Raw genomic sequence first — 24,518 nt, forward strand, 5'->3', positions numbered from 1 at the left:
GTCATCGGATCGGGGTCCACAGTCCCCTAGACAATTGGACCCCTCGCTCGCCTACTAATGTGTCGTAGCCCTGAAATTAAGTGAGTTTATGTAATAAACAAAAGATAAATAGTATTATTGCAGTCTAATATTTAAATCCAACAGCTAATAACAATAAATTGTGTGGGAGTGCTTGCATACGCCTCTCCATAAACAAACTTTCATGTTTGTTGGAATTTCAAAAAGATAAAAAGAGTTTATCGGGATATCTTTTACTCGATACAATAGATGTCTTGAAAGTCTGTTTCAAGCCGAGCCATCTTTCATGTTCAACTAACAATGGCCGTATAGGGACCCAAGTTATCCACAAAATGCAGAGTTTCTTTGTAATTTATTTGCCTATTCCATGTTTTTTTGTCATTTGGGGTGGGCTCTTCATCATAATACAATGAAGTGTGCCTATATTGCAGAGGTAGCCCTCCTTATTTGGATCTAGACAACCAGTTGGTAGGACCCATCTTGGTTCCCCAACTGCTTAAAATTTGGGTTTCTGCATATTTTCCCTTGCTTTCTGGGCAAGTGAACAGCGAGAAAATAACTTTCCTGCATATTTTCCCTCCCTTTCTGGGCAAGTGAACAGAGAAAAAGCATGGGAAAATCACAGTTTCTTTTCCTTTCCTTTCCATTTTGCCACGTCAGATTCCTTTCCTTTCCTTTCCCGGGAAAACAAGTGAACAGAGCCTAGAGAAATTATATGGTGCAAGGCCTTACAACAATAAGGCCCTTGTACGGTGGAAGTACCAACCAGCAAAAAAAAAAAAAGTACCAACCTTGATATTTGATCCAACAGCAGCTGCTGTTGTTGGATCAAATATCAAGGGTGGTACCCCTACCGTATTGTTGTAAGGCCTTACACCATATAAAAACTCTTGTTCTTGATTTAACATGCATGCCTCCTATGCCCCCATGTAAGACTCAAAAATTGCCTTTTCACCGGGCTCTGTTTCTTTTCGATGTTAAATGGGCGTAAAACAAAATTTAAGCTCAGTTTTTCACTTAAAAATGTGCATGAAATTTGTTTTATGCCCATTTTATGTCGAAAAACAGTGCCTAAAAGTGACATGCTTTGGTTTGGTCACTGCAGCCGGATAGACATGAATAGCTCTTGCTGAGGTGACTTGGATCCTTCGGTATGATACCAATTTGATGCAAGCCGGGGGGAGATAAAGAGAAGAAGAAGACAAGAAAAGGAAAAGGAAGAAAGGGAAAGAAAGGGAAAGAAAGGAAAAAACAGGGAAGAAGAAGGAAGAAAGAGATTCAAGGGAGAGGAGAAAGTGCTGTAATCAATCTTATTCCAAAAAATTAAACTTCAATATATGAGGCCCTCATATACATAGGCAATTGAAATAACGTGGAAATAAAATCCCTAAAACTAAAGTAGCATCAACGATCCTCATCACCCTAAGCAGACATATGAGGGTATAAAGTCAATTTAACACTAAACTGGATAATTTATTCCATAACATCCATTGAATGAAATTATTGTTTTTTGTTGGGCAGTTCTATTTGTAGGATAAAGTAGCTCCTTATATCATTCTATTTAATGATTATATAACTTTGATTATACCAAAGGGCGATGCCTAATCAGGGGCTTATATATGGGTAGATTAGGTTATATGAAACGCGTGTAGAAAATGTAAATACCCAATGAGAACTCTACCAATCCAATAGGAGGTTGTAATTAATATTGTCCATAGTATTGGACTTTAAGTAATTTGAATCTAGTCACAATTGATAAAAGGATTTTATCAACTGTTCCTAATCATTCAAACAGTTTTGTATTGGATTTGGGCTCACCAAAGCCAGCTCCTATATAACCCACCTGTAGCTCACCTAACCATCTCCTGTAACCATATCCACACTTGTTATTTTTTAAGCCAAACATATCCTCTAAGAACTCAGTAGAGAAAATGTATGACCTCCAAGCTCTTTGAGCATGACAAGAAAATAACCTTCAAATTTGATCTGCAAACTCATTTTCAGTCAAAATGGAAACTTCCTCAAGGTCAAGGGATTGTACTTTGGGTCTTTTTTGGGGGATCCAATTTGCAGGCAACTCATATAATTTATACTTAACCATACAAAACATGTGAGAACATGCAGTTTTTGTAATTTGTTGAATCCTAATACAATATTTTCATGATATATCCTGAGTATGGATTAAAAATATTTTGTATCCTGAAATATGGATCCATGAAGGACCTAACAGATTAAAAATAGTGTCCGGATTCAATCGCATCGGATCTTGAGTATGATCCAATATTCATTAAGCCAGTGAACAAAACCTTGATAATGAAAAATAAACAAATAATTCTATTTAGAAAGATTAAGAATATTTTTCCTATTTTATTTTTATAAAATAATGGTCCATGATTTAAGATTATCCAATTATGATAAGACTAGGGGCCATTATCTGGACTTGTGAAGGCCACTATATCGACAACACAAATCGCCATGAAGTGCCGCGTGTGTTTTAAACTCGTGGTCTAAAATTATTGATAATTATCTAATAAAAACTGCATAGGAAAATAAATTCATGTGGTTCCAAGTGTTTGGCCCCATAAACCCATTTGCATCCAATTGTATTTGTACCAATAAATACGAAGATATAGGTTGTGAACATATCGGCAGAAATGCACTGGATCTCATCAAAACTCCAAAGTTGAGCGTTCTTGGGTATTAGGATATGTGACCTCCTCGGAAGTTCATCTATTAAAAAAAAATGAAGATGCAGAGGACTACTGGCCACTGAGTGAAGGTTGCGAGGACATCGCAACCTAATCTTCTGAGTACTCTGTATGGAACCTTGTAGTTTCAATTACATTAGTAAGGAAATGAGCAAAACACCGGCATGGAGTATCAAAAAATAAAATTAGAAAACAAGGAAATGATATATTTTTATATACACTCACTATACATAGCAGAAAATCAAATTAATGATCTCCAAAAGTAGCTATTTAAAATTTACAACTGTTTTTTAAGGACCATACTTTCAACTCCTTTTGATTAACTTCACAAAAATACCCTTCTACTAACTTTCTATCATCTATCTCAAGGTGTTTAATCTCGTAAATTCATCGCTTAAGATCAGTTCTGAATCTGATCCCTGATAAACCCACCAAAACTGTACTAATAACTATAATAAAAATCTTCAGTTGCTAGTCATGTTGAACTGATCGCTGATACCAGTTGAACCCACTGGGAGATTATACCCTGAAAGGTCGGAATCATGGGTGGAGAGACCGATATCGCTACTCTGCTGACTGATTATATCTGAAAAATAATTTAGTGCAGTTACTGGTTCTGTTCTTGAAAATCCGTATACTAGATGACTGCCATTGTTGCTCTCTGTACCAGAGAATGAAAGTTTACCATCACATGATAGATTCATTGGGAGTGGCTGCTTCAAACTGTAATTACATAACCCAGATCCCATAAGTGCTTCCTTGCTAAGTTGTATTGATGATAAACAAGAAAGATCTGGAGGACTACAGTCTGGTTTATTGAATATAAGGTTTGCAACTGTCCTGTCAATGACATTGGTCTCTGCTTCCACAGATTTCATTTCATCAAACCTGAGAATGGAAAATTTTAGATGGGTTATAATATATCAAATTAGTTGGGACATTAAACTTGTTGAAGTGAATAATCAGACACTGATTTTTTTTCAGAGTTAAGCAGTGCAGAAGTGTGGTGATATGATGCAACTGACATAAAAATTGTGCGGACCATAAGCCAATGTATTATCGAGATACTTAATGGTTGACCATTCAAAAAAATAAATATTTAATGGGTGGATGTATTTTTAAGATTTTGCTTCTTGAGAAGATCTGATGTACAAGTTGAACGATAAACCAGAATTCTTTGTTGTAATTATCTAAAAACTAAAAAGTGATGGATTGGCACTACAAGGTGCAGCAGTCAAATGCATGTTTCCGATGAAATCGTGAAATACCCAAGATTTGTGTGCGATAAATTAAAGCAAAAAAATAGAAATAAAGCAAATCACATGTGATATGGAAATAAAACACACAGGTTTGCATCATAAAGTTACATCACAAGAAAGGAAAATATGGGTGGTGATTTTTATATCACCAACATAGCTCACGGCGCACCCTAAGAATGCATCACCGTATAAAAGAAATTTGGTAGAGGGCATTACAGATTTATAATATTATAAATAAATGGCTGCGAAGTCAAAAATTAAGCAGAAGATGTCAAAGGTACACGAGAAAATAATATGTAATAAAACTATAAAAGTAGGCTCCAAATGATATTACAGAGTTAAAGACAGAAAAAACTCTCCCAATGGCTTTGATCTTTCACAGTTAGACATATACAGTGGATTAAGTTTTTGTTTGTTGACATGTCTACTGAACAAGAGATCTGTAAAAACAAAAAAAGTGATCTATACTAAATTTTATTATTTCTTTTTTCATGCATCTTTCTTAGGGGAATGACCAACTACACAAAATCATCCTGACATAAAATTATAGTCTCTCCTGTGTATTTAGAATAAGCAACTAAAAGAAAAGAAACATAACTACAGAAAAAAAAAAATTCAACAGTGAAATAGAGCTTAATTCTTGATAAGTAAACACCAATCTGGAAACTATAACCACAAGATTGAAAGAGAGAAAATTAACTCCTTACGAAATCTACGTTATGCATGTTTCATCATATAAAAAAGAGGCCTTGATCTCAAGCTTACTTCTTTTGCTCTATGCAGGACAAGATGAGTGGCAATACCTGTGTTTTTCAGTATGAACTACTCCAAGAGAGGGCTTGTCCACAGTGAACTTAGAAGTTCTGCTCTCATTTACTGCATGTTGTTGTCTTGAGCTTTTAGCCAGGCGGAACAAAGCATCTCGAAAGCAAATCCGAGTGCTTTCATTCAACTGTTCAAACCAAAAATTCAGAATAAATCATTGGAAACCACATTCAATTTAAGAAGTTACTGGAAATTAAACTTCCATGGTTGCAATTTGTTTTACCTGTGTCATTACAGATTCGAGATCCTGAAGCACAGATGCCTCCAACGATTTTCCTTCACCCACATGTGCACCTGTCTCACTGGACTCATTTTTTTTACTGGGGTTCAATTGTGTGACCACTGGAAACTGAAAGTGAGTTGCACTACTTAGTTAGTCGGATTGTTCTGAAATAAATCAGTAGATACAGAATGTCGAATGTTGAGAATCAATGAAAAAATCATAGAGAAAACAATGCAAGTCTTTTGCAAGAATATAACAAGAAGCAATGGAAAGGAAAATATGAGAGAAAAATCCTACAAGGAAACACTGAAAGTCGGTCAAGAGATGAGATGTTGAATGAATAGAATCTCTGAGAAAATCCTCACGGAATAGTGCAAAAAGAAACAAATATAACAGATAAGAATCTCATAGTATTCAAAATTTATTTTCTGTGAATTTCAATCAAATAATACAGTTAAAAAAGGTTATACTTCAAATAGACAATATCTAATCTGCCTCGTTGAGACACAGCTAGCGATTGTCGGATTCGGCTAACATCAGAAGAAAGGATTTGTGGATTCACCAATATATTTAAATCGATTCCAATTTTATTTCTTTTACATAATAATATGGTTATAGTAGGTAATATATAAGGAATTTCAGAAGGTTATAATTATAATGTTTTATTTCCACACAAACAATTTAGTAATAAAACAGATAAAACTTAAAACATGAGATAGTCATAAATTTGTTATAGTAGTATTTAGAAAAAAAAAAAAAAGAGATCTAGAAGTGTCGCAGTGAATCCTAAAGTACTACATGTGTCCAACATGGGTATGTTGCCCATTTAGAAGAATCCATGTAACATAGTATAAAAATTCTAGTTTAAATACACGAATGAACACACCTTTATAGTATGTGAACCTTCCTTCATCCCAGATTCAGCCCGGATGACATCCGATGATGAGCTATCTTCTTTTTGGTCCCAATTATCTGATACACCATCTATTGCAAGGGAAAAGTGACTCGTTTTAAGATACTTTGAATTGCTCATATAAAACGGATCCTTCATAGTATGGCGTGGGTCTATAACCATATCATTCAAGTCTTCAAACGACATCGAACTGCATTCAGATTCCTGAAACATGCCGACAGGTCGGTATAGATTTTCCATTTGAGATGGATCTTCTTCAAGAAATGAGTGCCTGCACATTTGACATGTAAAGAAGATGATCAAAAATCAAATGGCCCCATTGATGAAACTCAAAATTTAATGTCTAATGAAGGCTAAAAGGCTAACAAATTGAAACATTTTATAAACTACACAACTCCTACAGGTATTAAAGCAAGTATCTTAAGAGCCCCAGAAGTTATCTTGTACAAGAAAATATCATTCATCTGCTCCATGCTGCCTAGATAATCCACACTTTGATACAAGTTTTGCAGTTGGTAGTCCGGTCGATCATTTAAAACTCCATTCGCTTGTTTATAATCTATCAGTGAGAAATCCTCATAGTCACTGGAATTACTAGAGCCTTCACCCTCCAGAGCAGAATGTTTCTTCTTTGATTTAAGATATAAGCTTTGTCTACCAAAGGTAAACTCTTCAGTATTTGGTATCATTTCTCCAAAATTAAACTTGTTGGGTAATCCAAATTTTTCGGGCCTTGTAACTCCCCATTGCACCCAATCATCTGGTGATGGAGATCTGTAGTCCTCACAAAGCATGTCTGATGATTCTTGAACCTTTGGAACTAAGCGATCTTCACTTTCTGTGCTGCAATACCACTGCATATTATCAATCTGATCTGAAAAAAAAACCCCAGACAGACAGTCTTGTCAGAAGACCCATCACCAAGAAAAAAATGAAAATGACATCAATTGATTAGAAATTAGAAGAATTCCAACCGTCTTTAGAACTAGATTTGGCTTTCAGTTTAATTGAAAATGATGTCAATTGATTAGAAGTTAAAAGAATTTCAATTGTCTTAGGACTAGATTTGGTGTGCAATTTAATTGGATTTTCGTTACTTTAGGGTATTTTTACACATTGATTCAAAGAATCCAATTAGATCTCTCACACAAAGTAGTCCTTACTGATAAATTTTCCCAACAGTAACACTACTTAAATTGATTCAGAAAAACTGATTAGATCTTAGACACAAAGTAACCCTTATTGATAAATTTTCCAAACAGTAAGAAAACTCAACTTGATTCAGAGAATTGGATTAGACCTCAGACACAAAGTCACCCTTACTAATAAATTTCACTAACAGTAAGACAACTTAAACCATGGATTAAATCCCTATAATTCAACATCTAATTCAAGAGAAAATACTGAAAAACCCAACAATTTTCATAAAACATAAACAGGCAGGCTATTAATCCCCAATCTCTCAAAATTTCAAGTACAAACATCCACAACCAGAGAATCTATAACTATTTTCTTAAAAAATTGATGAAACCCAAAAACCCCAAAATTTGTTTCTTTGTTACTAATGGAAAAAAATCCATACCTCTTGATGCTCAACTGATGGACCTAATAGGAAAATGAAGAGTGTTTCTCAGTAAGAACTGGGTACTGATGGCAAAAATCGATCGGAATTCAGAAGTGAATCCGAGCACAGATTTATAGAGGATTGATCAATAGTATTGGATCTCCAAGAAACTGAAAATTGAGAGAAGAAAAGCACAAAATTTTCAGATTTTCTTTACTTTTTCCCCTGTTTTAAGAACAGAGTTTGAAGGGCTAAAGGCGAAAATTGGTAGGAACTGATGCTTGATCAGTTGATTGAAAACGAACAGATCTCTAATGGAGTTATGAACTGTATTGGGTTTCAAAGAAATTGAAAATTTGAGAGTAGAAAGTACTCGATTTTCCAAACTTTCTATTCCTCCGTTTTCCTCTGTTTTTTAGTAGAGAGGTTGCTGGGTTGAAGAGTTGAAGAGTAGCTTCATTTGGAAGTTTTGAAGATGTGTTTGTGGCTGAGAATCGGTCATGAAACTAGTGGCTGGAGAGTCATTATAATCAAAAGCTAAATTGTCATTGGTACACGTGTCAGAAGCAGATAGCTTCAAAGCCCTTGTCGGCCAAACCTCAAATGAGAGAGTTTGTGGTGGTGAGAGCACGAGAGACACGAGCACCTGGCACATGCTAGAGATGATGTGTTTTCTCTAAAATACCCTTCAATTTGGATTGCAAGAATCGGATGATGGAATCGGTATCCTATTTCGATGCCGACGCTGGAATCGGAATCTGTTTCTCACCTCATGAGGTGGTATTCTGATTCCCCCCTAATCAAAATGAAAGTTTTGTTTGATTTTTTAATTAAAATTTTAATTTTAATTTTTTTTTCCCATCTACCTTGGAATGAGAATAGGATGCTGATTCTAATTCCTGATTCCGGCAATCCAAATGCAGCCGGAGAGAGACGAGAAATGTTGTGTGCCCACTAAAGGGATAGTGGGCCCCACCGTTGATAGATCTGAACCGTCCACTTGATAGATCTCTCTTTGAATCTCCTATTACCAAAATTAAATGCCAACCATTCACATTCAATCAGAAAAAAATATAAGTTATTGACATGGTTTTAGGGTCACCAAAGATCCATAGTGAATCCTCGCAGATGAACGGTCTTGATCAATCAAAGGTAGGGCCCAATATGTTGTATCATGTGTGCCGCATTGTATTACCATGAGGTAGTAACTAGAATACATTCCCCATAACCTGTAAGGGTATTATGGTCACTGCGAAAATGCTTAAGCAATTGGGTTAGTGGGGTTTCCAAAGTGTTTTTCCATGTGACACGTGGTACAAAATAATCATGCCACCTGTCAAAAAACCGCCCACTATTCTATTGACACGTGGAATGCATGTTCATACATATAATCATCCCTATTTGTTACTTGGGACAGCCTTCTCTAGTGTAACTATGACAACTCTTTTACACTAGAAGGGGCTGTCCCTAATAAAAAACAAGAAGCGACTATATTACTTAAAGATTAATACCTATAAAGAGGTGGACCCACTTGGCTTGTCATGGGCCAGTATCCTAACACCTAGTGGTTCATATTTAAAGCGTAAAAGCCTATCTCGAACATATTATTAACTCCTACCTATTTTTTTGGCATGTTAGCTTTATCCGGTTTCAAATTTCATTTCGGTCCTCACCGAATCCGAAATTTCAGCCGAAATCCGACCAAATCTATTAAAACGAAGGGTTAAGGTGCATCGCGAAAGAAATTCTACACATGTTTTGATAAAAACGACTCCAAACATTTGTAAAATTCTCTAACGATGTGAAAAATGATCGGAAAATTCATTTCCCAATGCAACCCTTAAAATAATATTTTATCTCATACAAATTTATGGCAAAATTTCCCGAAATTTCAAGAAAATATTAAATAATGAAGGAAATCGAGGTTTTTGGGTGAATTCCTAAAATTTTGAATTAGATTTCGGTCGAAATTTTGTAAGGTTTCGGGTATACCCGATTTCAGTTTCAGTCGAAATTTAAAACCATGATCGGTTGGTCCACACTATTGGCTTATTCTAATTCTTAATCACACATTTAACTCCATTTTCTATAATCCCATGAGAAGATGAGAAGAATATTGCTATGGTAAAAATGAGATTGAGGTGAAGGAAGGGTTAGGTTGTTCTTCCGATTCGAAGATCGAGGAAAGAAAAAGATTACAATGGCACTAGGTTTTCTTCTCTGATCGGGGCCTTCTTTCTATAACAGTTGATTGCTTTGAAGATGATTCGTATCTGCGGGATGGATTGCAATACAACAGCCAGAAAATATTTATTTGAAAATTAGGGTTCTAAGTTATGCGTCCCAATATCACTGACGTGGAGGAACATCCACACCATTAATCTCATTAATGGACATGATCGTGCATGTGGTAAATGATTTTGATTAAAATTTTTTTACTAAAGTTTAAATGTATATTTGGATAAAATCATACATAGTTAAGTTCGTGAAAAGAGAACTAGAATTTATTCTATGACGAAGGTTATTGCCTATTCTTCACAGCTATGTAACTGGAAGGAGATAGTCACTTGATCTTACATCGAGAATTTATCTTGAAAATAAGATTATTTTTGCCCATTCATTGCGGTTGTATCCTTGAACAAAGGTTTTCTACATATTCGTTGCGGCTTTCTAATCGAAGCCTAAATTTGCTAATAGTTCCTGCATCGAAAATTTATTCTCCAAGGAAATTTATATGCTCATTTGCTACCGTTTTATCCTACAAAGTAAGTTATCTATCCATTCGTCGTGGCTTTCTGGCTAATTTTCCACACGATTTTACGTTTTTACTAAGACAATATGCCAGTAATGTAATAATCGAGTTTTTATATGGTGTAAGGCCTTACAACAATACGGTAGAGGTACCAACCTTGATATTTGATCCAAGGGCAGCTCAATTTTTGAGAAGCTGCTGTTGTATCAAATATCAATGTTGGTACTTCCACCAGCCTTATTGTTTGTTGTAAGGCCTTGCATCATATAATTTCTCATAATAATCAATCGCTTTTCAATATGATGGAGTAGACATGTTTCTTAAAAGAGAAAACGGTTCCTACACATATGTGTAGAGAGTTCTCTACACACTAGCTTAAAAAACAGTGGGGGCCCACATTGTTTGGGTGATCCAAGCCATCCATTTTAAAGGCCCTCACATAGAGAGGGTGTCTACAAAAAATCAGATCCATAGGATCATCCCAACCCTACGATTTGTGGAGGTAAAATGGATGTCTTTAAACCTTCACAAATTAGTCCAGTTTTTGCCTCCACAGTTCGAATGGTTAGGATGATCCTATGGATCTGATTTTTTATGGACACCCTATCTATGTGAGGGCCTTAACAATGAATGGTTTTGATCACCCAAATAATGTGGCCCCCACTGTATTTTAAGCTAGTGTGTAGATAACTTATCTACACATATGTGTAGGAACTGTTTTCTCTTCTTAAAATCATATGTTCAATCGTTTATTTGTTACTAATGAAGAAATCCGTACCTCTTGATGCTCTACTGATATTCGAACCGACAAGCGATGCTTGATCGGTTTATAGAAATGGATTTATGAAACTGTGTTGGATTTCAAAGAAGCTGAAAATTTGAAAATTGGAAAGTACTCAATTTTCAAATTTTATTTCCCTCTGTTTTGTACAGAGGTTGGAGGATTGTAGAGTTGAAGAGTAGCTTCATGTGAAGGTTTAAAGTTGTGTTTGTGGCTGATAATGAGTCATGAAACTAGTGGCTAGAGAGCCCTCAAATCAAAAGCTATCGTTTCATTGGTACACGTGGCAAGATCAGATAGCTTCAAAACCCATGCCAGCTAAACGTCAAATGAGTATGAGTTTGTGGTTTTGAGAGCACGAGAGACACAATCACCTCGCACGTGCTAACTGCTAAGAGATGATGTATTTTCTCCAAAACACCCCTCAATTTGTCATAAATTATCTAACAAGTACAAAGGTTACGGAACCTATACCTGGCAAACGGGTGGGTCGGGTCGGGTCGACCCGCGGGTCATGAGGGTGCCGGTCACGCTGGTTGCGGGTCAAAATGACCCGCATTCCTACGGGTCAGCAACCAGGTGACCCGTACCCAGTGCGGGTGGGTCGGGTCGACCCTCATGTTTTTCCAAAACAGAGTTTTTATTGGGCGGTGATAAATTCACCTCCTTCTATGTATGAATTCACCCCCTAATTTTCAAAATGGACGGTACAGCCTACACTATAGGATGATCCAAACCGTCCATTTGATGGGCCACAACGTAAATAGATCGTGCCCCAAAAATCATTGCCACATGACGATATCAACCGTTCGGTCTATAGGAGTTTCCATATTGTCAGTCCCTCTTTAGATCGGAGGGTTAGAATCATCCTATGCTAATGATTTTTTGGGCACAACCTATTTACATTATGGCCCATCAAATGCACGGTTTGGATCATCCTATGGTGTGGGCTGTACCTTTCAATCATCCATTTTGAAAAATAGGGAGTGTATTCATGCATAGTAAATTAGTAATGCTAATAAGCTGCTGGAAGTTGGGAGTTCTCAAAAAGTGAGATGCTGTTAGAAGGGCTGATTTCCAAACACAAGTGCACGATTCCAGCTCAAAAAGTGAGATGCTCTTAGCCCTTGATCTCATTAGTAAGTGCCCGCGGGTTGACCCGACCCGACCCGTGTTTTTACGGGTTGGGTCACCCGCGGATCGGTTTTGGCGGGTCACTAAAACCCCGACCCGTGCCCGCAAATTTGTGGGTGGGTTGGGTCGACCCGCGGGCACGGGTCGCGTTTGCCAGGTCTAACGGAACCTAATAGGGTGTGTTTGGATTGCAGGGATCCGGCACTGGAATCGGCATGCTATTATGATTCCGGTCAATTCCATTGTTTCCAGAAAAATGAATGGAATCAAGTAAGGGCATTATGGTCAATCTGAAAAATTCTTTAAGCAATTGGGCAAGTGGGGTTTCGAAAAGGCTATTTCAATGAGACACGTGGCCAACTGTCACAGTAAAACTTTCAAAACAGAGACTTTCTATGCCCACACAATTCACAAATGGCTTCTTTGTTTTTGGATTTTCTTTGGGTATTTTTGGAACTTCCTTTCCACTTGAATTTGGACCACTTTGGGTTTTGGGAAACACTATGGCCCACTATTATATTGCCACGTGCTATTCATGTTATACTTCAATCCTAGTATAAAGGAAAGTGATATATTCGCCCCTATTTGTTACTTTGGAGCTTGGACTATGGTTTTAAATTTCGGTTTAGGATATACTTTCGGTGTTCACCGAAACCGAAATTTCGGCCGAAATCCCAAAATTTCAGTTGAAATTCAGTAGAAGCTCATGAAATGTCGGTTTTCTGTTCCGAAATTTCCCCCGAAATTCTGTAAAGAAATATAAAAAATTAGTATTTTAACAAAATTTAGGGCCAAAATTTTGTAAAGAAATAAAAAATTAGTATTTTAACCGAATTTCGGCCAAAATTGGCGAAATTTCAAAAATTTAAGAAATTTTGGCCAAAATTTGGTACATTTCGGTTTGGGAACATTTGGGTTTCGGTGTTGACCGAAATCCGAATCGGTCGAAATTTAAAACCATGCTTTCGACAGCCCCCTCTAGTGTTTTTACGACTACTCTCTTACACTAGAGGGGGCTGTCCCAAGTATAAAATAAGGGGGTGAATAATGGATATATCACTTTCCAAAGATTAACAATTATAAATAGGTGGGTCCAGTATGTCTTGTCATGGGTAGTTATCACCTAACACCTATGGTTCACATTTAAAGGGAAAAGGCCTATCTCGAGCTTATCATTAACTCCCACCTATCTTTTGTTAGCTTATCCATACAAGGTCCAGACTATTGATTATTATTCTAATGGTTATGTTACTATTGTACACAATTTAACTTCAATTTTTTATACGGAAGTGATATCAGCGCGACGATGTTTTGATATTTTCACTAAAGCTTCTTGTCTTTTAGACTTTAAAGAGCTGTCAAATGTAATTACAGTTCCCAAAAGGCTGATTGTGCAATTATGAAAACATGATTGTGCTGATATCAAAGAATTGGGTTACAGAAGGTTTTCTCCTCTAGTCAGGAGCTTTCTGTAACACTGTGTTGCTTGTTGCTATAATGAAGATGATTCAGGTCTGAGGGAAGGAGGAGGTTCTTATAGAACTGACCAGTTTTAGTTTACATCTCACACCTTGCCATTGTATCACCTGTCCTAACGATGTCCCCACACCAAGTTAACAACTGAACACGGCACCATTAATCTCATTAATGGACGTGCTCATGCATGTGGGAAATGAATATTGACACTTGATTAACACAATAAAATGTGAATACAAACACTGAATAATTGCTCTTAGCTTAAGATCCTCCATCTCCATACAACTTCAGAACCAACTTCATTACAAGCCATGAATTCAGCTAGAGTAGTAAACTAAGCAACACGACCTTACTGTTTACTTAGTAAGGATATTGCTCCTAAAAAAACACATAAGGGGTTACTAAAAAGGCCACATTTCTGCCTCATGTACAGGATATTATATCTTAACCACCAGTTCTCAGCAATGCAGATGAGACCACCTTGCATGGATGATCACAGGCACTTATCTATGAAGCATCATCATCCTTTACAAAATCTAAACCGTAGATTTGTTTTGTGTTTTACCTTGCATTCGATATGGGCCATTCATCTCATGTTATTCTACGAGATCAATGGCCTCGACTTAACATACATGTCCCCCAGTGGGAGGGACCCTTTTGCTTCTACCACTGAACATGAAAGTCCTTTTCTGTGAAAACAGAAATCAAGAAAGAAAAAAATGACTAGAAGGGTTTAACTTGCTTTTTTATAAGGTAATTTCTTTTAGGAAAAAAAAAAGTAAAATCAACCCCCATTGGATGATTCTAAACCGTTGATCAAGCATCACGATGTTCTAAAGATGTCTCTAAGCAGTTGAATTTTACACGCAACAATCTTGCGAAATGAGGTGGCTGCTCTCACATGCAATAGACCATCCGCGAAATGCCTTGTGCGACTCTAGCAAATCCCGTAAAATAAAGAGAAGAGTGCCGTAGAAGTAAAGTAGAATGAGAATGCACTCTTCATTTGCAGAAGTTGAAAACAATGTACCAAATCATATCTGCAAATCTCTATCATCTCAAGCCAATACACCATCAATCAAGTTGACCTAACAAATATAGTAACAGATTTCCCTCAATGATATTACTTACTAGGAGCTATAAAGTTTCCATAACATGAGATTATAAACTAATGAAATTCACTCAATAGTCTTTATCTTCCAAAACAAGGAATTAAAAACTGAGTTCACACATTAGAGTTCTCTGTCTTCTAACATTATCATTTACAGTCATACCAAATACACCTGCAACACCGGCGCCTTTCCTTCACGCTGGAACTAATTCAAGACCTCCTAGATGTTTCCAAGGTTTTTTTCTATCTTCAGCAGCTAAGCCTTCTGGAATAAGAAAAGCGGGACGCATAAGATGAAATGTTGGATTATGACTAAAATATACAGACTTGCCTTCTTAAACAGGGGAAGGAAAGGTTGGTTACCTGCATCGGAAGGTACAGTTTGAATTCGGGTGGAAGTTCCTCCTCCGAATAAAGGCGATCAGCAAAATATATTCTTCTCAGTCGGCAATTTGCATGAACCTGGACCCTCAGAGTTTCAACATAATTTGTGCCATATGCTCTTCTTGTAAAATCAGCAAGATTCAACTGGATTTGATTCCATCCCTCATCCAATCTCAATGGCATTGTGCAGATAAATGGTTTCACACGCGTCACAGCCTACAGAAATATGAACTCGAGATAAATCAAGAAAGAAGAGCAGAGAGAAATATCTGCACTGAATAACATGAACATGAAGTCAAGAGCAGTCAAAATTCCTTGAAATTTTTAAAAATCAAAATGCTTCAATGTAAATGTATGCGCATATAGAAAGAAATCAGTCATCAATTAATTGCCCAGACCTTTCAGGCACTTTTGGCTGCCAGGAATTGCTTTTCAAGACAAATTGGGCGTCTCCAAGTGGAGATGAGGGTGAAGTCAGCTAAAATTCTGGAATCAAAATCCCTGAACTAGTGGAGAAGTTGCTCAAAAACCGGAAAAGATTGATCAGGTTTTGAGTAGAGTTTTTGGTTTCCCGGTAGTTCCAGGATTTTGTTTCCGGACTTTTAGCCGACTTCATCCAGTCGGAGACGCCCAATTTATCATGAAAAACAATTCCTGGCAGCCAAACGTGCGCTTCATTTACTAGAATATCTAACCTCGTAATCTGAAATCATGAATTTTCTTTACAAAGAATGGAGTTCTAGTTTAGCATTGCTGGTCACAAGATCAATGGGCTTGTGTGAATGTTACCCAAAAATTATGACTACAGAAAGAAAAAAAAAATGTATGCCCAGAATCTATCATGAATTTGGAAGAGAACCATACCTGGTTCTGACAAAACTGTCACCCGAATGTGAAAAGCTATCTCTAATGGTATTAACACAATTATCATGGCCATGCAGGGTCAAAGGAATAGTGGAGACCAACCTCAGATGCCACTTAAGAGACTTGCTTTGCCATCTGGCATCTACAACCCCCGACAGACCAGCAAAATTAAAAGTACGGGTCATCATATAAAATACCTGAACGGCAATGATACTACTGACCTAGATTAATTTCACTGCTTCTGTAAACTTGAGAATAAAAGGGACTTGAAAGAGGAAGGCTCTGAAGTTTTCATTTTTGATAGGTAGACTAGGATTGAATCCATGACATTCACTCATGAAATTAACATCACGACCATCCCATGAGATACTCGCTAAAGAACAATAGTATTAATTCCATGTTGGGTCATAATCATAGTTTTAAAACTCCTCCGCGTCATCTTGGACTCCCTCGAGTCTATTCCCTTTTCCCTTGGCCGCGTTCCGCGTTTTGCCCCTACAGAGTCGATAAAAACTCCTCCGGACTCTCCTGGGTTATGACCGTGTCAACCGAGTACTCAGCCGATGTCAACTGTGTTCTTGACCATGTCCGTGCCGAGTCGACGAGAATTTTTCTTAAAATTCCGCGACGCATCCGCATTTTTAAACAGTGGGTCATACAGCTCGGGCCAAAGACCCGGAGAAGTTTAGGAGAGATGGGGAGGCTAAGTGAGCTATGGGCTCAAGCCAAGGCACCAAAAGTTGATAAAAAGCCCAATGACACAGAAGGAAGAAAGTGATGATAGACTTGTTCAAATTCAGAAGTGAACTTAATTGAAGTTATAACATTGAGAGATATCCACACAACAACCTGGTCATGCAAGGACCAAGGTTTCAGGTTTTTGTTCCAGTAAGCGTTTCGGTCGTGATGAAAATGGAAAAATGTCGGATGGTGATCCTATAAAATTAGGAAAAGATATAGAAACATATGCTAATGATGGACATTTAAGATGAAAATTCAAGAAGAGTACTGAAATAAGCACAAATACACACTCAAAACTATCACATAAGCAAAAAAACACATGTAGGGTTTTTTTCATGTGTTTTTTTTTTTTTTAATTAACACTGGTTTAACAATATCAAATACATAATGACATGCGTTGTGGCACATGTCTGATAATTTAGTAAAACACCACAGTTCGCATGTAATTCATATAAATACTTGCACACAATAAATAGTTGCATACATCACATTTCACATTCAATATATATATATATATATATATATATATATATATATATATATATATATATATATATATAGAGAGAGAGAGAGAGAGAGAGAGAGAGAGAGAGAGAGAGAGAGAGAGAGAGAGAGTGTGTTAAGTGAAGCTACACATACGTGTAGCTAACTTAGATACACCGACGGCTTAAAATACAGTGGGCCCACATTGTTTGGGTGATCCAAACCATTCATTTGATAGGCCCTCACATTGATAGGGTGCTCCCAAAAAATCAGCACCATTGGATGATCCCAACCTTTCTAACTGTGGAGGCAAAAATGGACAGATTTGTGAAGGTTTTTACACGTCCATTTTTGTCTCCACAAATAGTAGGGTAGGGATGATCCTATGGAGCTGATTTTTTGGGCACACCCTATCTATGTGAGGGCCCATCAAATGAATGGTTTGCATCACCGAAAAATGTGGGGCCCATTGTATTTTAAGGCGTCGGTGTAGCTAAGTTAGCTATACGTATGTGTAGCTACACTTTTCTCATATATATATATATATATATATAGAGAGAGAGAGAGAGAGAGAGAGAGAGAGAGAACTGTTGGTGCGCTTAAGTTGTTATAACGCCTCCCATTCGTTTAAATGTTTGGGTCCCGCTGGGTCCCGCTTAAGCGCACAAATGGGAAGCGTTATAACAACTTAAGCGCACCAAAAGAATGGTGCGCTTAAGCTCACCAACAGTTTTCTCATATATATATAATGGGTTAGGATGATCCAATGGAGCTGATTTTTTGTACACACCCTATCTATGATGGGGCCTTTCAAATGAATGCTTTGGATCATCTTAACAATGTGGGCCCCATATGTTTTGTGAGCGCCACCTCATATAAGCTATATGAGGTTAACCTCAGGAAGCCTTCTCTCTCTCTCTCTCTCTCTCTCTCTCTCTCTCTCTCTATATATATATATATATATATATATATATATATATATATATATATATATATATATATATATATATATATATATAGAGAGAGAGAGAGAGAGAGACACACACACACAATTATGTAATACATACGAGCACAGTATACCTCTAATACACTTACAGTTTTGGTTGTGCTATGCATTTCAATTTTGGTATGAGCTACAGAGTGGGGATCGAAACCAAAACATTTCAGTCGGTTCATGTTGGTTTCGGTGAAAATTTAAATCTATGTCAAGGACTACGAGCATTGAGCTGGAAGATTCTTTCAAGTCATCCAGATCTTTGAAAAGAATGTTATTGGATCATAAAGATTTATCCTTCCCATTCCCTCGAGTAAAATCATTAAAGAATCTACTAGGCTTTCTTCCAGGTCCAAAGAAATGAAAGAAAAGTCCAAGGAGTAAGGAACAACCAATGGAAGCACGAGTAGAAGCCTTGTTCACCTCTCGGCACTTTCCGTGGTTCATAACGGGTCACTAGCATATCTCTTTACGGTGAGCCAACATGAAAATAAGCAACTCTAATGGCCATGTTGCCTTAATATTATGACCTTGCAAAGCTTGACACCCCTCACACTAACAACAGCGTAGGATGACTGGACTGGAGACATCCTAGTGTCTAGACATTCACTTAGTTCATGCAGCCTTCGCAACTATGGTGCACAAGACAACTAATAATGCCCAAGAACAGTGATTAAATTACTGAAAGTTCAATGGAGCTGCAACAGAGGCACAAATAATTAAAGCATATACATATCAGTAAATCACGCGAAAGGCCAACGAAACGTAAATAATTTTGGCCAATTATCAGCATAACCAAAACATACAAGGTTCAGGCCACAATCCTTCATAGCAAAAGTATTAATTTTTTTTTTTTTTTTTTGAATGGCAAAAGTATTAAATTAATTTCTTCAGAAGTGGTGTCCAACCATCAAAGACAGTTCTGTGGCATTTCCTTTTTCTTTTCCTTTTGCAGCAAAAAGCATTAAATCCACAGGTAAATAATTGGCAAGACTTACACACTTGAAAATTTGAAGCTCTAAAACGCCGTCGAACATTCTTATCATCCAGCACCTGGATCTCAAATGTGAAGTATTTCTTTAGATTCTTTACGATCACAACCAAAAAAGGAAGCTTTATACCAAGTGTCGCATTGGGATCCACTGGACATGTAATAAATGTTGACTGCACATTTGATCCAACTATTTCAAGGACATTGGACTGGATGTCTTCATCTTGTGGCCGTTTGATCTGACCATTGACAACTGCAAAGAATTTGAATACAAAGACAACATCAAATAAAAAGACAACAATTATGGTTAATGTAGTTAGAAGAATCCTCTAGTGACTCGGGAAGTCAAAAAACTAAAACTCAACATTATAAGTTAGCAAAAACGTGGCCAAACCATAGTTTGATTTCATCTTTTAAATAAATAAACATGCCAGTATTTGTCAAAAAACTAAAACTCAACATTTCAAGATCATAGAAAATGTGGCCAAAGCATAGTTTGATTTCATCTTTTTAATCAATAAACAGGGCTGTATTTAATATCATCCCATTCTGGAGAATACATAGCACCCTCGAGGTACAATCACTTGCTGCACTTGTGTGGAGATAAGAAGCAACAACTGAGACTCAACCTTAAAAACTTTTAATAGCGATGGAATAAAGCCATTAAAAATGGCAATGGAATGAATTAAGACAGGAGAAAATATCACTTGATTCCTTTTCTCCTTGCAGTCGTGCTACGCAAGTATACAGAACAAAATGAAGAAATTTTTTTCGGGTGCTTCATGCAAGGAAGTCATTTTCAGTTTCTTGGGAAACAATTGCAAGAAGTGATGCGAGAAACGGGAGCCGGAAGCGAGGGGTTTACGAAAGAGAAAATGCGAGAAGTGAAAAGCTCTAAATTTGGGATTTATAGTTTCACATATTTAATTCATATAGATTTAATGTGAAGTTTTTGGTATAATATCCATAAAAGTTTCATTTGAAACTTAAGATGAATTTTTAAGGTTTAAATAAACTCAAATAAACTTTTGGGATAAGATCCATATAAGTTCGACCATTCAAAAAAAAAGATCCACATAAGTTAATTTGAAACTTAAGATGTGATTTTAAGTTTTAAATAAGAAATCCTCTCAATTAAGAGGAAACACCTAGGAAGCACGTAGGAAGAGTGGGAAACGCTTGGAAAGTGAGGACTTAGCTTCTGAAGCGTGTTTCTGGGGTAGTGCAGGTAAGTGTTTTGGTTACTAGAATGAGCATGAATCCAAAAACCTTAATCTCAAATAAACCTATAGAAAATTATTCTGAAGGAGAAAAAAAGCTTGCAGCAACAACAGCACAGAACAAAAGTTACTAACCTTCTTTGTCCCATATTTGCAAGGGTTTGCTCCTATTAAAAATGCCCACTCATCAGTAATATATATCAAAAATAATGTAAATTAAATTATGTTAGCCACGATACAAATGAAAAGAATTAACCCAAAAAGCAACATACCCGAGGCTGTATAAAATGGATAAGAATCCAGATTGAAATGTATTCTTAAACATTTTCCTAAGTAACCAACTGGAACTGCAACAATGAAAACACAGAAAGCAAGGGAATCAGCTCCTAAATGTAACATATATAAGAAGATTGTTATCTTCCACAGATCAGTTCACAGCTCTCATATTCTGCTTCAATAATAAAGCTTAATTTTTCATAAATGTCCTCATCCTTATGTTATCATTATCACAACAACAACAATAAGGCACCTATGTGAGATGTCCTCTGATTCTGATGGTTAGGATCGCACAATGTTACCTATCTTTTAGGCTATGTGATCTCTACAATACGACCCATTGGATGAACAGACCAGATCATCATCCTGAAGTCACATCTGGGGCCCAATCATCGGGTATCTAAAAACTAGACTGTGTCTCGTATATGTGCATCTCAAAGAAACATTAGTTTTCTTAAATTTAACCTACCATTGAGCATTACGATGGATTCAAACCAGGGTCCCTGGAAATGCCCCTGGAAAGTGGCAGGGTTGCCGGAAATGCCCCTAGGAAGTGGCAAATGTGTTTAAGCAGCAGGAAACGTGCCGCTTGGCCAAAACATGGGAAGCGTGTTTCCTGGTTCTCACGAAGCGTGTTTCCCAATTCTAGGGAAACGTCCCAGATCCGGAGATCTTCTTTTGTTAAATATTCCTACTGCATGCTCCTTATCTTGTATTCTTACTCTGAATACTAGTATCTATTGGGATGGAGTTATGCGTGCAATAATTTTCCGAAATACCCTTTAGGGCATAACATTCATAGAATATTTGTTTATTCAAGGTGAAAGAAGGGTATTGAGGGCTGGTTAGAGAGATTTGACAGGGTTGTGAGTGAGGATAACATCTAATAGGGTTGGAAAGCAAAGAAAAAATCTCCTATTTAAAATAGGATATTTGTTTTCCCTGTTTTCCAACCCCATTCCATGCTCTCCTCATTCACCACCCCCTCAAATCTCTTTCACTCCCACATATTTGCCACTCTCTTACATTAGGTAAACAAATATTCGATGATATTTTTTTGACTTCTTTAGATACTCAAATTTAGGTTTAGGGTGTGGTACTAGGAAACTAAACTACAGTAGGACTTTGCAATTATGATTCTTGTCGGCATACATGATACTCACATGGAGACAGCTGCGATTCATGTTATTGCTCACATCATTTCCTAGTAAGCAACCTAATATTTTTCAACGCAAAGTTGCAATAGAAAATTCACATTGATGTAAAAATGCAAATTAGTGTAAATGTGATCACAGATCCCAATGTAAAAAAAACAGATGTAAGCTATCCATTACAAGAATCATTGACAACAGTCTTCTTCAGAACTCTCTTCTTGTAAATTGGGGAAAAGATCAAAGATCCACACAAACTAATCCAAACTAGCACAGAAAACCTGTTAAATCTATCCAAAAAAGTGAGCCTTCCAAACAACTGAACCATTAGTGATACAAAACAAACCCCACAACCCCAAGAAGTTGAATTAACACCAAAAAAAGCCCCAGAGAGTCACAATCCTTCAACAAAATGTAACTGACCTAAAATTAGAAAGTAACAAACAAATAAATAAAACACAAGGCCCGAATACTAGCACCAAAGTTTCATCCATTACTTACATAATAAAAATGAAACTTGACCATCATTTTGCATTTTGAAGACAAATTTAATTCTTCTATCAGAAGGACAGAAATAAATAAAGCGTTTCTTCTAACTACAAATTCCACGACTGCGTAGTTAAGTTTTTCGTTATTGATCCCAAACTGAACAGAACAAATGAAAAAAATAGAGTTGAATACTTTCCTAAAAGGGTGTCAATTGAACTAAGATGCAGTTTTTAAGGAGTTGCAATCACCCATTTCCATATGAGTATACACATCTAAGGTCAAATATTGTATTTTGAACATCCAGTAAGCTTTTACCATTTAAATGCATGAAACCAAGAACCAAAACTTGAGGAAATTCGAACATACGCCGGTCAAAAAAGTTACTATATTTGCATGGCTGTAAACTATCCAGCTCTTCCCATTGAGATAGGAAGACCAATTACACCTCAGTCAAATACAAAATACAAAAAGATACAGATTACATGGAAAACAAAGTATACAGATAAGAGAATGCATACAAGATCATTATGTTCTCAGGACTCTTTGCAATGCGCACAAGATTTATGCTAGCAGAATATCAGTATAAGAATAAGGTATAAAGCAGATACTAAGGGGCCGTTTGGATACGCGGATTTTAGAATTCAGGTTTTTGATTTGAAAACAGTGTAAAAGAGGCTTCATAATCAAGCTGATGTCGTTATAGCGTTTCTTGGATTTTAAGTAAGAAATCCAGGTTTTAGAAATCTCTCCCACATCCTAAGATTTCTAAAACCTGGAAACATGGGAAGATTTGCTGCTCTCATGCTGTTGGGAAGAAGGGCGAGAAATAAGAAAAGGACGGCTGGTCTCTTTCTTCTCTTGTCTCCCATCTACAATTTTGAAGAAATCAAGGATTCTAAAAGATGGTTCATGATCAAGCTGCTGCATGTTGTCCTGGCAGCGTTTCTTGGATTTGAAGTAAGAAAACCAGGTTTTAGAAACCTCTCTCCCATCATGAGATTTCTAAAACCTGGTTTTCTTACTTAAAATCCAAGAAACGCTGCCAGGACAGGAGCCAGATCATGAACCCTGTTTTCAAACTAAAATCCTGGATTCTAAAATCCGCGTATCCAAACGGCCCCTTAAGTTTTTAATATAAGTGTGAATTTTCCATTTCCTTGTTATGCCCTCTATCGATGCCCCTCCACCTATCATGAAAAAAAAATAGTAAAATGCCTCGAAAATTCACAATTCCAAAAAACCAAACAAACCCAAAAACTATGAAACCTGAAAACCCACGAAGCAAAGCCCTAACTACTTCACAACCACTACGAAATTCAACTTCATCAAACCGCAAAAAAATAGTAAAACTCAAAGCTCAAATCAAAAGAGAAATGAAATCAAAAGAGACAAATAAACATCGCAATAGAACATGTTTCTTAAACATCAAAACAAAGAAAATAATCCGCAAAGAGAGTTATCGATCGCATACCTCTAAAATCAGACGTAATAATCCAAATAAAATAGAGATCTTCAGAGCTTTTGATTGAAATCCTTCCGCAAAAGGAAAAAAAAATTGGATCTCGTCTGTATCGAATACAAGAGTAAAGAAAATAAAAAAAGCTTATAGTAAATATCAGACAAATCGGAAGAGAAATTTCAGAAGAAACAAAACCCTAACCCTAACCAAACCTTTTAAGCAGCTTCTCCGTTTTCGCCTTCTGCTCTGGGAATATACTCGTATCGTTGAGAAAGACGATCTTATACTAATACGACATTTTATTTTGGGAAATGATATCAGCACTACTGTATTTTGATGAGGGCACTCCTCACTTTATTAAAAGTACGGTATGGCCGGCACCATAGGATGATCCAAACCGTCCATTAGATGTGCCACAGCCTAAATAGGTTGTGCCCCAAAAATCATTTCCATAGGTCGATCATAACCCTCGGAGGGTTGATCCTAACCCTCAGTAGATCGGAGGGTTAGGATCAACCTATGGAAATAATTTTAAGACCATAATACCCTCTTTCTTCTTGGATTTATGTTTTTTCTTTGTCCTCCCACAGAAGAAATCGTGTGGTTAGGAACTTAGGATTAGGAAGGAACTACCAATGAAGGCCCCACTCAGGAACAAATTATAGCCATCGGATTATCCTGAGTCCTAATTTTTCATTCGAT

The 24,518-nt window shown here is 36.8% G+C and overlaps 2 protein-coding genes across 3 annotated transcripts; both read right to left on the minus strand.

Moving 5' to 3' along the window:
* Positions 1–2,911: 2,911 nt before the first annotated feature.
* LOC143852861 (uncharacterized) lies at positions 2,912–7,948 on the minus strand. 2 transcript variants are annotated; one of them, XM_077362488.1, is made up of 7 exons: positions 7,529–7,948; positions 6,394–6,820; positions 5,920–6,217; positions 5,034–5,159; positions 4,789–4,937; positions 3,412–3,614; positions 2,912–3,312 (listed from the first exon to the last, which is right to left on the minus strand). In XM_077362488.1, exons 2-7 carry the CDS (start codon positions 6,804–6,806, stop codon positions 3,191–3,193), a joined length of 1,311 nt encoding a protein of 436 aa, XP_077218603.1. In that variant the 5' UTR covers positions 6,807–6,820; positions 7,529–7,948; the 3' UTR covers positions 2,912–3,190. The 2 variants fall into 2 exon arrangements, with proteins under 2 accessions (XP_077218603.1, XP_077218602.1); XM_077362487.1 differs by having other exon boundaries at positions 2,912–3,614.
* A 6,803-nt stretch (positions 7,949–14,751) lies between these two features.
* BUG22 (cilia/flagella-associated protein) lies at positions 14,752–24,283 on the minus strand. Its single transcript, XM_077362561.1, has 7 exons — positions 24,029–24,283; positions 23,829–23,923; positions 20,714–20,788; positions 20,577–20,608; positions 19,233–19,474; positions 15,128–15,364; positions 14,752–15,029 (listed from the first exon to the last, which is right to left on the minus strand). Exons 3-7 carry the CDS (start codon positions 20,764–20,766, stop codon positions 15,021–15,023), a joined length of 573 nt encoding a protein of 190 aa, XP_077218676.1. The 5' UTR covers positions 20,767–20,788; positions 23,829–23,923; positions 24,029–24,283; the 3' UTR covers positions 14,752–15,020.
* Positions 24,284–24,518: the final 235 nt, after the last annotated feature.

Source organism: Tasmannia lanceolata, unplaced genomic scaffold (assembly GCF_043159265.1).
Source record: "Tasmannia lanceolata isolate RefF3 unplaced genomic scaffold, GAP_Taslan_0.1 ptg000019l, whole genome shotgun sequence".
Classification (NCBI taxonomy): domain Eukaryota; kingdom Viridiplantae; phylum Streptophyta; class Magnoliopsida; order Canellales; family Winteraceae; genus Tasmannia; species Tasmannia lanceolata.

Coding starts and splice junctions, on each gene's coding strand:
- LOC143852861 (XM_077362487.1), bottom strand. CDS start 6,806: ATGCAGTGGTATTGCAGCACAGAAAGTGAAGATCGCTTAGTTCCAAAG. Junction 6,218..6,393: donor CAGATGAATGATATTTTCTT/GTACAAGATAAC, acceptor TCAAATGTGCAG/GCACTCATTTCTTGAAGAAG. Junction 3,615..4,788: donor GTTCATACTGAAAAACACAG/GTATTGCCACTC, acceptor TTCCATTCTCAG/GTTTGATGAAATGAAATCTG.
- BUG22 (XM_077362561.1), bottom strand. CDS start 20,766: ATGTTTAAGAATACATTTCAATCTGGATTCTTATCCATTTTATACAGC. Junction 19,475..20,576: donor GCAAATATGGGACAAAGAAG/GTTAGTAACTTT, acceptor AATTCTTTGCAG/TTGTCAATGGTCAGATCAAA. Junction 15,365..19,232: donor TTAGAGCTTCAAATTTTCAA/GTGTGTAAGTCT, acceptor ATATTTCTGTAG/GCTGTGACGCGTGTGAAACC.